Source organism: Podarcis melisellensis (genome assembly GCF_964234715.1).
Source record: "Podarcis melisellensis genome assembly, chromosome: 2".
In the NCBI taxonomy this organism is placed as follows: Eukaryota; Metazoa; Chordata; class Lepidosauria; order Squamata; family Lacertidae; genus Podarcis; species Podarcis melisellensis.
In genome coordinates this window covers 31,129,088-31,141,317 of record NC_138529.1, presented here as the reverse complement: position 1 = coordinate 31,141,317, position 12,230 = coordinate 31,129,088, and the positions used below count along the sequence as shown (strand labels likewise).

The 12,230-nt window shown below is 43.3% G+C and overlaps 1 protein-coding gene across 4 annotated transcripts in view; it reads right to left on the bottom strand.

The window, feature by feature from the left end:
• Positions 1-12,230, bottom strand: part of SPAG9 (sperm associated antigen 9) — an 80,326-nt gene that overhangs the window by 17,237 nt on the left and 50,859 nt on the right. For all 4 annotated transcript variants that reach the window (XM_081899578.1, XM_081899579.1, XM_081899577.1 and 1 more), the window contains 6 exons: positions 8,985-9,041; positions 7,242-7,415; positions 5,138-5,267; positions 2,851-2,946; positions 2,357-2,524; positions 1,126-1,297 (listed from right to left, as the gene is read on the bottom strand). In XM_081899578.1, the coding sequence (XP_081755704.1) occupies positions 1,126-1,297; positions 2,357-2,524; positions 2,851-2,946; positions 5,138-5,267; positions 7,242-7,415; positions 8,985-9,041 (797 nt within the window). The remainder of the gene's footprint in view (positions 1-1,125; positions 1,298-2,356; positions 2,525-2,850; positions 2,947-5,137; positions 5,268-7,241; positions 7,416-8,984; positions 9,042-12,230) is intronic.

Sequence of the window (12,230 nt, the reverse complement as noted above, 5' to 3'; positions counted from 1 at the left end):
TCTTAGTGTTCAGAAATAAAAGGGAGAGTTCCTAAAACATACTTGTTGAGCTTGTCTAGTTACTACGATTCTACTTGTTTTAAACAGCCAAAACAAAGTAGCATTTCTGACAGCAAAGGTTTTAATTGTTGGTGCAGAGATGACATATCCATGACTAACTTAACTTTTCATATTAGCTTCTTAGGAAGAATTTACAGCACTGCTTTAATGGAGTTAGGGCTTCATGCACAGGTAGAGATAAAAGACTGTATAGAACACAATGTAATAGCACCACCAAAAACTCCAAAATAGATAATGTAAATGAAGTATATATTTGTCTATCCTATAGCAGCAATTATTAGCTTCTTTTAAAAATACAGGGCAGGATTGATTGATTATTTTTATGCATATTGTATTATTTATATGATGTTAGCTGCTCGGAGCCCAGCTCCGGCTGGGGAGGGTGGGGTACAAATAAAATTATTATTACTATTATTATTATTATTATTATTATTATTATTATTATTATTATTCGATAAGGATTTCCACTTACACAACCAGACGTCCACCCTCCTCCCCCACACCCTCCCCAAATCTGCTCCTGAGAGTTGGGTGAAGCCTAAAACTGGTTTAGGGGAATAGGGGAGAATGCTCCATTGCACAAGCAGTAATTCTTGTCCTGACAGAACACAGGACTTAGCACTATGTTATATTCTACCCTCAGACATTAAATTGAGGGTTTTCACACTTTACATAGCAAGTTACACCTTGGTTGTGCTTGCAGGTAATGCACATTTGTTTGTTTTAACCATAGTTGGTTAAAGAAACCAGGCTTAACCTTACGGATCATAGCGAAGTCGATGCAGCTTGTTTTGTCTGGATGTACAAAAAAAGTGGGTATGGATGTACAAAAAAAGTTGTAAGTTAAACAAATCATGGCTTAGCCACATTTTGAACGAATCAGGTTGTTCAGTAACAATCCATAGCAAAAGCTGAATTGACTTGGAGTTTACTGGCCAATTTACACACATTATGACTACCTGAAAAAGGCTTACTGCCCAGCTGAATTTTAACAGCAGTTCCAAAACAGACAGAAGCAAACCCATGTTAACTCAAGTCATTGCCCCCCTCACCTGAGTCTCTTACCTGGTACACTAGCTATACAAAGCACATGAGAATTACAAACAATGAAACTGTCGAGGATGTTTCCTGGCTGGTTGGCATCTACAATGATGACTTTTGTAGCAGAGTGGGTGCTAGTACAGATCCACACAAGGCTTGACAATTCTTCCTGGTTTCTCAGCTCTTTCTGCTGGTCCTGTGTAGGCGGAAACCAAGACCAACCAATGTAAACGTTACACAATATGCAGGCCTAGTATGCATATAACACTAACCTAAACTGTTTATTAGTGTGAATGAGCAAAGGTGTGGGATTCCCAGAAAGAAGATTAAGACTACTGAACTCTTCCCCTGGTTCTACTGCGCTACCCAGAGCTATGCCATGATCCTGCCAAGGTTATGTACAAACCCAGGCTGACAACTGCTTTCCATCAAACAAACTGCCCACAACCAAGAACAAGCCTCAGATACAGTTTGTCTGAAGTGAGACAACTAGCCTTGCAATGATCAAAACAATCCCTGGTTCAGCCCTGGGAAGAAAGGCACTAGCAGGATGGCGGGAGGAGCACTACAGCCACAATATTCTCTGCTAGGAATCCCTCATGTTTGCCTGATCATCTGAAGCCATCACTGGGCTTTGCCAACTGGGTCACAGTGTCATTTTAGAGTTTACTAGTTCAACCTTATTTTTATTTGGTGGGGGGGGGGGTGGCAGAGAATCACATTGTGAATTGCTAGGTGCATTTTCTACAAATGCAGACGAATAAACAACCAGAATTACTAAATACCAGGAGTGTTGCAGGTAGTTTTACACACAAACTCCCCCACATTATTTTCATAGCTATGCAAAATACACTTTCATGAACTAAACCGAACAGGCAAGTTTTCTGTCACGCCATAAACATGCTGGTCTTGTGGAACTAGATTTTTTCGTCTTCTCCAAATGCTCCACCTGGCCACTATAAAAGCTTTGGAACCAAGAAGCGTCTAATGGAACCTAGACGTAGATGGACGGATACAATACAAAACGTGTTGTAAAAGCAAATGAATGTTTTTCCATGGAAATCTGGGGTCTAATGAAGACTAGTGAACTAGCAAGCAAATACTGGTTCTTGTTCATGAGCAGGCACCGAAAGGTTTTTGAACCAATCATGCCATAATTATTGAATTATGAACACAATATTGAAGTTTTCTATTTTCTTGAAGTGTTAATAGATTTGAAAACAGTTTCACATTTTGATTATACCTCTGACCTTACCTTGAGTTCTTGATCTAATCTATCCAAGCTGCTTTGTGATGCGCTCCTCTGTTTGTTGCTCTCTGCATCTAGAGTCGTCACATCATTGTAAAACACACTGGCACCAACCACTGAACCACCATCTCTTGTCTTCCCTCCTGATAAATTAACTCCTACAGCACACCAAAGCTACAAAACAACAAGTGAACTTTATCAAAACCTACTGGGGAAACCTGGTTATCGTTTCTTTTTATAAGACATAAAAAGACAGCAAACATTTGTTGCATCCTATCATACATTACGCTTTTAGGGAAATAACAATATGACAATATTTAAAAACCAGAGTTTCTCAAAAGTATTTATTCAGCACCTGCAATTTAAATTAAACTAGGCGTTGCTCAGAACCTAACAAGGATATAACTTGCTCATGCAGAATTAGGCCTCATCTAAAAATCACTACTGGGGCATTCTTTATTTGAAAAGAGGGAACTGGAGAAAAAGGAAGACAGGTGTACCTTCATGGATGTATCCTTTTCATCGAGTGGCCTTAGGTAAACAGGCACAGGTAAGTTCTTCATTTTGTTATCACCCTGGCCACCACCATTTACAACCTAAAAAGTGAGAAAGAAATATTTGCTTTGCTTCAAAACATTTCTGGCATCTTACAGACCAGTTTGTCACAAGCCCTTATCAGAATTTGATAGGTTTGCCAAGATGACCAGAATATTAGACTGTCTGGGAAGAACAATCATAGATCCACTCAGTTTAAAGTCATACACTAGTGAGATCAAAGCCAGAGGGGGGCAGTATTGTAATTTTAAAAGTCTATCTTGCCAGATTAGCTAAGAGGCCCTTCTCAGCAGCTAATATATAAAAAAGGGGGGGTGTATGCACAAAGACTGGGAGGGGGTTAAAGCTATACTTATCTATGCAGATCATAGTTTAAGACAGGGGTAAGCAAACTTTTTCAGCAGAAGGCCAGTCAACTGCCCCTCAGACCTTGTGGGGGCAGACGATATTTGGGGGGGGGATTGAACTACTTCCTATGCCCCACAAATAACCCAGAGATGCATTTTAAATAAAGCACACATTCTACTCATGTAAAAACACCAGGCAGGCCCCACAAATAACCCAGAGATGCATTTTAAATAAAAGGACACATTCTACTCATGTAAAAACATACTGATTCCCAGACCGCCCGCAGGCTGGATTTAGTAGGCGATTGGGCCGGATCTGGCCCCCAGGCCTTAGTTTGTCTACCCATGGTTTAAGACCTTGAAACATTTTCCATAGAAATATGCAAGGTAGCACACATGTTCTCAAACTTCAGAAAAATGTGCAGTAACAACATTCCATTACAAAGAGGTTTGAACACAAAGCCATCCCACTCTTCCCACAGCTCAGTGACCTTTTATTGCTAGTTGTTCTTTCTGAACAGCAGCATTTGTGTTTAAATGGGAAAATTCTGCCTTTTAGTAAGAAGGATAAAGAAAGCCCAACTTCCCAGTTTAAACTAGTTCCAGATTTCATGTTTACAAGTAAACACGATAGCTCCACAGATCACCAACACTTTGTGATCACCACAAAGGAATTGCCTTCAACTATTAACCAGAAATCCTTTGTGTAACATGCAGGTCCATGGGTTCAGATGGGACCCTGCTTAAGGTTTCCTTGTTTTAGGTCTCCTTTCAGCAGCAGCCCTGGAATTTCAAAATGCAGTGCTAAACTGCTTTGCTCAGTCCCATACCTGCACTATGTTAATCCTGCCTTCATTTTACTAGGCTTTTAAAATCCTTTCTAACCCTTTCAAGGATGCTTTAGTTTTCTGTGAAGCTGTAAGGTGGCTTTATGTAATACTTGGTTTTAAAGAAAGACTAAAATGTGAAACTGATGAGAGGTTCAACACTATCAACTTGTGGAGATAAATGATTTTTATCACTCTACATTTGTTACTTGGCTTACCAATACCAGGATGCCTGTGTTTTTAACATATTTTTAATTTCTATGAATGGCCACTCTTAACATTATTGCCACCCACAAAAGCTTGTGCCACAATAAAGTTGCTAGTATTTAAAGTGCCCCAGACTTGCTGTTTCTAATTGTCGATTTTGCTTTAGCTTTGTCAGGGTATTATTCTTGTGTGGTGCCTTCATTACATGTATTTAGGCATCAGGCAAAAACATTCGTCTTCTCCCAGGCCTTAGGCTAATTAAACAATTTATGGCCTTTAAAACTGGTGTGTGTGTGTGATTTTTCTTTCTTTCTATACAGTCATACCTCGGGTTGAATACGCTTCAAGTTGAGCGTGTTCGAGTTGCGCTCCTCGGCAACCCGGAAGTAACGGAGTGTGTTACTTCTGGGTTTCACCGCTTGCGCATGCGCAGACGTTCAAAATGATGTCATGCACAGAAGCGGCGAGAAGCGGCGCATGCAGACGTGCCGTCGCTAGTTACGTTTGCTTCTAGATGCGAACGGGGCTCCGGAACGGATCCCGTTCGTATCTAGAGGTATCACTGTAATATGCATTTTTGCGTTTTTATACTGTAAACTGTCCTGTGATCCTCAGATGAAGTGTGGTATAGAAATATAATTAATAATAATAATTCTATATGGCAATTTGTAGGCATGATAATATCTGCACAGGTATTTTAAATAGCTCCATGTTTTGGCTGAGGTTGATGGAATTTGGAGGGTTACAGGTTTCCCACCTTGCTGAAAATGAAATTGCCTTCGGTGACCTGCCACCACAATATCCCCAAACTAAAACACATGAACAGGGATGAACAGCTGATAACACAATACCTGTTTATATTTCTGAGGAAGGCTCCAACCAAAAGCTTGCACTCTACCATCTTCCTTCTGAACATGGGCTTTCACTTGGCGGTACTGTTCTCTCTTCTGCTCTCTACGTGAGGCAAGACTGGCCTCAGACCTTGGCAAAAGGGAAGGACACTTTTGTAAAAAATTCCAAGTTCCTCTATATCTTCCAGAAGAGTTTGGATTTGATATCCCGCTTTATCACTACCCGAAGGAGTCTCAAAGCGGCTAACATTCTCCTTTCCCTTCCTCCCCCACAACAAACACTCTGTGAGGTGAGTGGGGCTGAGAGACTTCAGAGAAGTGTGACTGGCCCAAGGTCACCCAGCAGCTGCATATGGAGGAGCGGGGAAGCGAACCCGGTTCACCAGATTATGAGTCCACCGCTCTTAACCACTGCACCACATTGGCTCCAATCCCCATTAGCCCAAAAAAACTTTTCAAAGTTATGTAGGGGGTGGCAGAAGAGGTTTTTCAAAGTTAATACGCAAGTGAAATCTGTATTACTCCCCGGACACCATACTTCCTTCAAGGTACTTGTTTTTTTCTCTCAGTGAGAAACTGTCAGCACAATACTTCTAAGGTTTCTAGGGCAACATGGCTCTCTGGCACAACCTGCTGCTGAAGTCTGCATCTGGTAACATATTTGGATGAAGAGGGAGAAGCAACGTCTGACGCTGCGACCAAACTGGTATGGTCGAAAGCTTTAATTTGAAGGTCTTTTTAAATTACCAATATTCTGTATTCCACCCAAAGGCTAATGTAACAATCAGGCCATATGATATGAGGATTTGGGAATTCTAATCATGGAGAGGATTTTCCATTCCACCTCTTCATCTCTCACATTAACAGCCTTAAGAGGCTTCTGGTTATACCTGGAAACCCAGGATGCCTTCTACCAACCCCTGAAGAGAGGACAGCAACACTTTTATTTGATGAGGACTTGGCGATGCTGATTCAGACTTCTGTTATCTAAAGGATAGACTACTCTAATGTTCTCTACATGAAGGTGCCTCCCAAAACTGTATGGAGGCTTCAGTTAGTATAGAACTGGCTGGTATTTGTCAGTGTAGTTTTATGATGGGAGAGGAAAACAGCACTTTCCTGCCCCCCCCCTCACTTTACTCCACAACCACATTCTTTTGCTTGCTGAAATATTTGCCCAAACCAAGCTGGGCAACTTTTTAGCGATTTCAAAAGTTGTTAGGAGGTTGTGCATATCCTGGCAAACTTTTCAAAGGTCCCAGTTCAGTTCTCTCTTGGCTCATTTGGTCTAATAAGATCATAGGGTTCCTAATGGGGTACCATGGGAGGAGACTGTCCCTGAACTACTCTGGTCCTAAACCATTTAGAGCTGCATAGATTATAGCACCTTTCACTGCGCCGGGAGGAGCCAGCCACAGATACATCCGAGCACCGGTGACATGCGTTTCTGGGCCTACGTCCTCTGATTCATGTTAACTTTGCAAACACAGTTAACAAAAGCTCTAGCTGGGCAAAACATACAAACTGAGCACTGTGAATGGAAACACTGTTGAGGAAATGAAAGTCGGTGCTGAAAGGCACTGAGGGATTTTAAGCACAAGTTACATTAGTTCAAGTAAGGCAGTAAAGGGCATTATACTTAAGGTATACCCCTCTCCAAAGGCAACATGCCACATTAGTGTGTGCTGTATGGATATCATGGGTTATTTTACACAGAAGTATCATAAAGGGACAAGGGTACTGCTTAATTCCATGTTTGGACCAGATAACTAGATAAATACGGGCGAGGATATTTCTGAGAACAAGCAAGATTCTGGCATGGCATGCTAACTAGTTATGCAGCCCCCAAGCATAATAATATAATAAGTTGAATAAATTGTTGTAACTGTTATGCAACAGAGGCTACCACATTTAAGCACACAGTCTTCTTTTTGTCCATAAAAATCCAACAGCTACTATCTGTTATTCCAATACTTCAAGGTTTGGTCAACCTGAACCCCGGTTTTGATATTTCTACTACAATACATGCTGGCATTGCTGATATATTCAAATAATTCTATATTGCTGGCATACTTTTCGTTTGTATAAGCAAAGCAAGTCTTACTCTTCACTGAGGAAATCGAAGGCTTTTGATTTGTCACTGGGTAACTGGGATAAAGTGCTGCTTCTTTTCTTGACTGATGGAGTGATGTGGGAGGTTGGAGCATTGTACTTAACATTAACTGGCGGTTCTGGTTTCTTAGCAGTATTGCCTGATGAGCTGAATAGTCTGCTAAAACTGGAGACCACAAAAAAAAGTAGAGGCATGTGAGTACAGAGACACACCCAAAAGCCAAACTGGCTTCAAATGTACAGCAATGAGTAAGGAAACATAGTAAGAAAAGAAATGGCCCAAACACAGCAGCCATTAACTGTCCCACACAGCTCACACCATCAGAACAGCAGCATTACGCTTGCAACACTCATAATAACTATTCCATGCACATTCAAGCCAAGAATGAAGATAAAGACTTGGCATTTATGCAGGGACTAGAGAATGCTCTGGTGGTGTTAAAAACAGCTTTCTATAAAATACAGGGCTGGTACCAAAAAAAAAAGTGATGCTGGCTTCTATTTTTATTTTCATGTATTTACTTTTATTTCCATCTTTTATTGCCTGCCCTTCATCCTGAGGTCCCAGGGTGGGTTGGACTCCTCCACCTGAAAATTTGAGATGCTTCTCTATCTGTATAGCAAATTTCTAGACCCGAGATAGTTAAGGCCACCATAGGCAACACCACTCAGTAATTCAGGCTCTGAAGCATTGATAAACAGTATAGTTTCCCCAAAACTTATAGGCACACAAGCAGTTTGATCATTATCTCAGGTGATGTGCCATAGTGATTAAAAGCATGAGCTTTGCTCTGTAAGTCACACAACTCATCACAGAGCTTGGTAAATGTTCCTTAGGCAGGATGCTGCCTCCATCTCACCATTATTTATAACAGGGAGATAAATCTGGCATAGCCTACATGATTGTTGTAAGGATTGCAGGTGGTTTGCCCAAAGCATTTAATATAACCTAAATATCATTGTGTATATCATGTGTATGCCACAGAGTACAAGTTTACTAGACTACCAGACTATGAGTCCAGATATAGAGGATCCGTAATTTCAATGAATTCTGTTTCCCCACAGCAAAAGGAAGGGATGGACAAGATTGGTTTCAGTTCAGAATATGAACTACAATAAAGGTAAAAGAAGCACAATTCCACAAGAATCCAGCACCTTCACACCCAAGTCCTGCAGATTCACTACTATTTAGACAGGAGCCCAAAGATTTCTATTAAATCTTAAACCGCAAAAAAGTATTAAATAAAATAACTTCTGGGATCCACAAGACTTTAATATTTAATCACACAACAATTAATCTCTCACAATTTTAGTAGTCTCTCACATTTGGTTTCAGTAATTACGTTTAGAACAAGGAACATAAATTAGCACTTCACAAATTCTCACACCAAGTTCTGGGGTACTTGAAATTATATGCAAACCACACCAAAAGCTACCCAAACTTCAGTTTACTTTCATATTCATAGAACAGCTGCTAACAAAACTCTTGTGTCAGAATTCTGGTTTCTTTTTTTTAATGCCACAATTAGATTAAGGCAGTTATGTTTCTCGGCCAAGTGCATAACCAACATTGCAAGATGCATCTTACAATCTGTCTTTAAGGTCAGTCTTACCCAGTTGGCATTCTAGATGGCAAAGAGAAAATAGGTTTGTTGTTATTGGTTCCTTGCGCAGTAAAGAAACAAAAAAGGCTTTTGTGCATAATACCAGCATCTGATTGCGTTTCAGTACTTACAACTGCCAAAGGCTTGATCTCTTCTTCTCTTGCATGGCTGGATTTTCTCGTGATGCCCTAAAGAAAAAAATCAAAAGCTAATTAGCTGAGCAATAGGATGACCTAGAATGCTCTGCACAACACATGAAAGTAGCAAATGGCTCTTGTCTGATTGCAAGATACAATACTATTAAATTGATGAGGTGGGGGGGGGGGATTGCTGAATAAACAGGGTGCAATTTAACATAGTGCTAAGTGGGACATGTGTGTGCAAAACAAGGCCTGTTTGAGCAGAAAGACATTTCCATTCTTCACTTCTTCCTGTGTATCTGCCACATGCCCTCTAAACCTGTTCGGGGTTTAGTTGTACATGAAGTTAGATTACTGTTCAACAAAATTAGTATCTGGATATTCTAAAAATTCAAGTTAAAACCTCAGCGCCTAGGACTTGCCGATCGTCAGGTCGGCGGTTCGAATCCCCGCGGTGGGGTGCGCTCCCATTGCTCGGTCCCAACGCCTGCCAACCTAGCAGTTCGAAAGCACCCCCGGGTGCAAGTAGATAAATAGGGACCGCTTACTAGCGGGAAGGTAAACGGCATTTCCGTGTGCTGCGCTGGCTCGCCAGATGCAGCTTGTCACGCTGGCCACGTGACCCGGAAGTGTCTGCGGACAGCGCTGGCCCCCGGCCTCTTAAGTGAGATGGGCGCACAACCCTAGAGTCGGACACGACTGGCCCGTACGGGCAGGGGTACCTTTACCTTTACCTTTTATTTTGACCGCTCATCCCCTAAAAACACAGAAACATATATCTGGTGAAGGGTATAACACACACACATATATCTGATGAAGTCTATCTGGTGAAGGGTAAACAGTGTAAGGGCATCAAGCGCTTTTCAATCTGTTTTTTTGTTCACTGCCGATTTTACAGAAGGTTAAGTTCCTGACAAGATCATCCACTGCTCGATGACGGTTTTGTCCACCTCATGCATGCATTAGGAAAGGAGTTCCAAACAGCCAAGTGTACAAAATACCGTATTTTTCGCACCATAGGGCGCACCGGACCATAGGGCGCACCCATTTTTTGGGGGGGAAATAAAGGGGAAAAAATTATTCCCCCCCCCCAGGCGCGGGGCTGGGGCGGGGGAAGCTCGAGCTTCCCCCGACCCCAGCCCCCAAACAGGCAGCTCTCTGCAAGCCGTGGGAGCACTCCCGCTGCTTGCGGAGAGGTCCGCGAAGCCTGGGCGCGCTGAGCTCAGTGCGCGCAGGCTTCGGCATGCTGGCAACTCTCCGCAAGCAGCGGGAGCGCTCCCGCTCCTTGCGGAGAGGTCCGCGAAGCCTGGGCGCGCTGAGCTCAGTGCGCGCAGGCTTCGGCATGCTGGCAACTCTCCGCAAGCAGCGGGAGCGCTCCCGCTGCTTGCAGAGACTTGCCAGAGGTCTGCGAAGCCTGGGCGCGCTGAGCTCAGCGTGCGCAGGCTTCAGTATGCAGGCAACTCTCCGCAAGCAGCGGGAGCCCAGCGCTGGGCTCCCGCTGCTTGCGGAGAGGTGTGTGAAGCCTGGAGAGCGTGAGGGGTCGGTGCGCACCGACCCCTCTCACTCTCCAGGCTTCAGCGAAAGCCTGCATTCGCACCATAGGACGCACACACATTTCCCCTTCATTTTTGGAGGGGAAAAAGTGCGTCCTATGGTGCGAAAAATACGGTAATTTCATCAGAGGAAGTACCAAGTATTATGGCTGCAAAAGCTGCATGTGCAAGGAATACAGGGACTGCTCCATAGCAGAACGTGGCTCATGCAAAACAAGTCAACTTAGTCACAAAGAGGTCTAAATATCTTTCCACAGTAAAACTAAACTGCAGCAATCACATCCAACCATTAGGTGGCAGCCAAATGAGATGTTAAAAGTACAGGAGTGCCTAGGGAAGAAGTTCAAAGTGAGAGGCGCAGTACGCCCCTCCTACTGCTGCAGATCATCTCCTTGGAGTCTGTCTGCCAAGCACCATCTCTTCATTCAGAGATATGATACTAAATGTGTGCCCAGCTTTTTTGGGGAGGGTGATGCTAAGAGCTAAGCAATGGGTGGGGAGGATAGGAAGCTGCCTGGTCCATCTAGATCAGTGTTTCTCAAACTTGGGTCCCTAGCTGTTGCCAGACTACAACTGCCATCATCTCTAGCTAGCAGGACCAGAAGTCTGGGATGATACGAGTTGTAGTCCAACAACAGCTGGAAACACAAGCTTGAGAAACACTGGCTCCTTATTTTCTGCCCTGACAGGCAGCAACTCTCTGGGGCAGCCTTTCTCAACCTGTGGGTCACCAGATGTTGTTGAACTACAACTCCAATCACCCCTAGCTAGCAAGGCCAGAGCTCAGGGATGATGGGAGTTGTAGTCCAACATCATCTGGGGACCCACAGATTGAGAACCACAGGAAGTCAAAGTTGAATGAAATACAGTGGTGCCTCGCAAGACGAAATTAATTCGTTCCGCAAGTTTTTTCTTCTTGCGAGTTTTTCGTCTTGCAAAGCACGGTTTCCCATAGGAATGCATTAAAAATCAATTAATGCGTTCCTATGGAGACCGCTTGCCAGGCTGGCGGTGCGGAGAAGGGCTTTTCTCCCCACCGCAAGCCTTCAGCACAGGTACCGCAAGCCTTCAGCACAGGAGGAGCCTTCCGAAGCCTGGCGGGGGGAGGAGGTCTCTCCGCCGCACCGCCAGCCTTTGGAACAGCCTTTCGAAGGCTGGCGGGGGGAGGAGGTCTCTCCGCCCCACCGCCAGCCTTCGGAGGAGGTGCGAGGACAGTGGGGAAGACGCGCTGCGCTTCCCCGCTGTCCTGGAGATTTCCCTATGGGCTTTCGTCTTGCGAAGGAAGCCCATAGGGAAATTCGTTTTGCGAAGCGCCTCCAAAACGGAAAACCCTTTCGTCTAGCGGGTTTTCCGTCTTGCGAGGCGTTCGTCTTGCGGGGCACCACTGTATTTTGGAAGATAAAAGGGGGAAAATATTTACTTTCATTATTATCATTTTGTGTGTGGGTGTGGGTGTGTGGGTCTCTGCACATATGTGTGTTTTTGTATGGAATGTTTGGGAGGAAATAAGACGGTAAATAACAAATAACAAACTAAATATTGATGTATGTAATTTTTATTTCTTAATTATATTTAGTGGTAGTATGGTTGCATTGTTTTTTGTAACATAAAATCAATCAATAAAAATTATTATAAAAAAAAGAGAGAGAACCGCTGCTCTAGGCTTTCAGGGAGGACTCTCTCT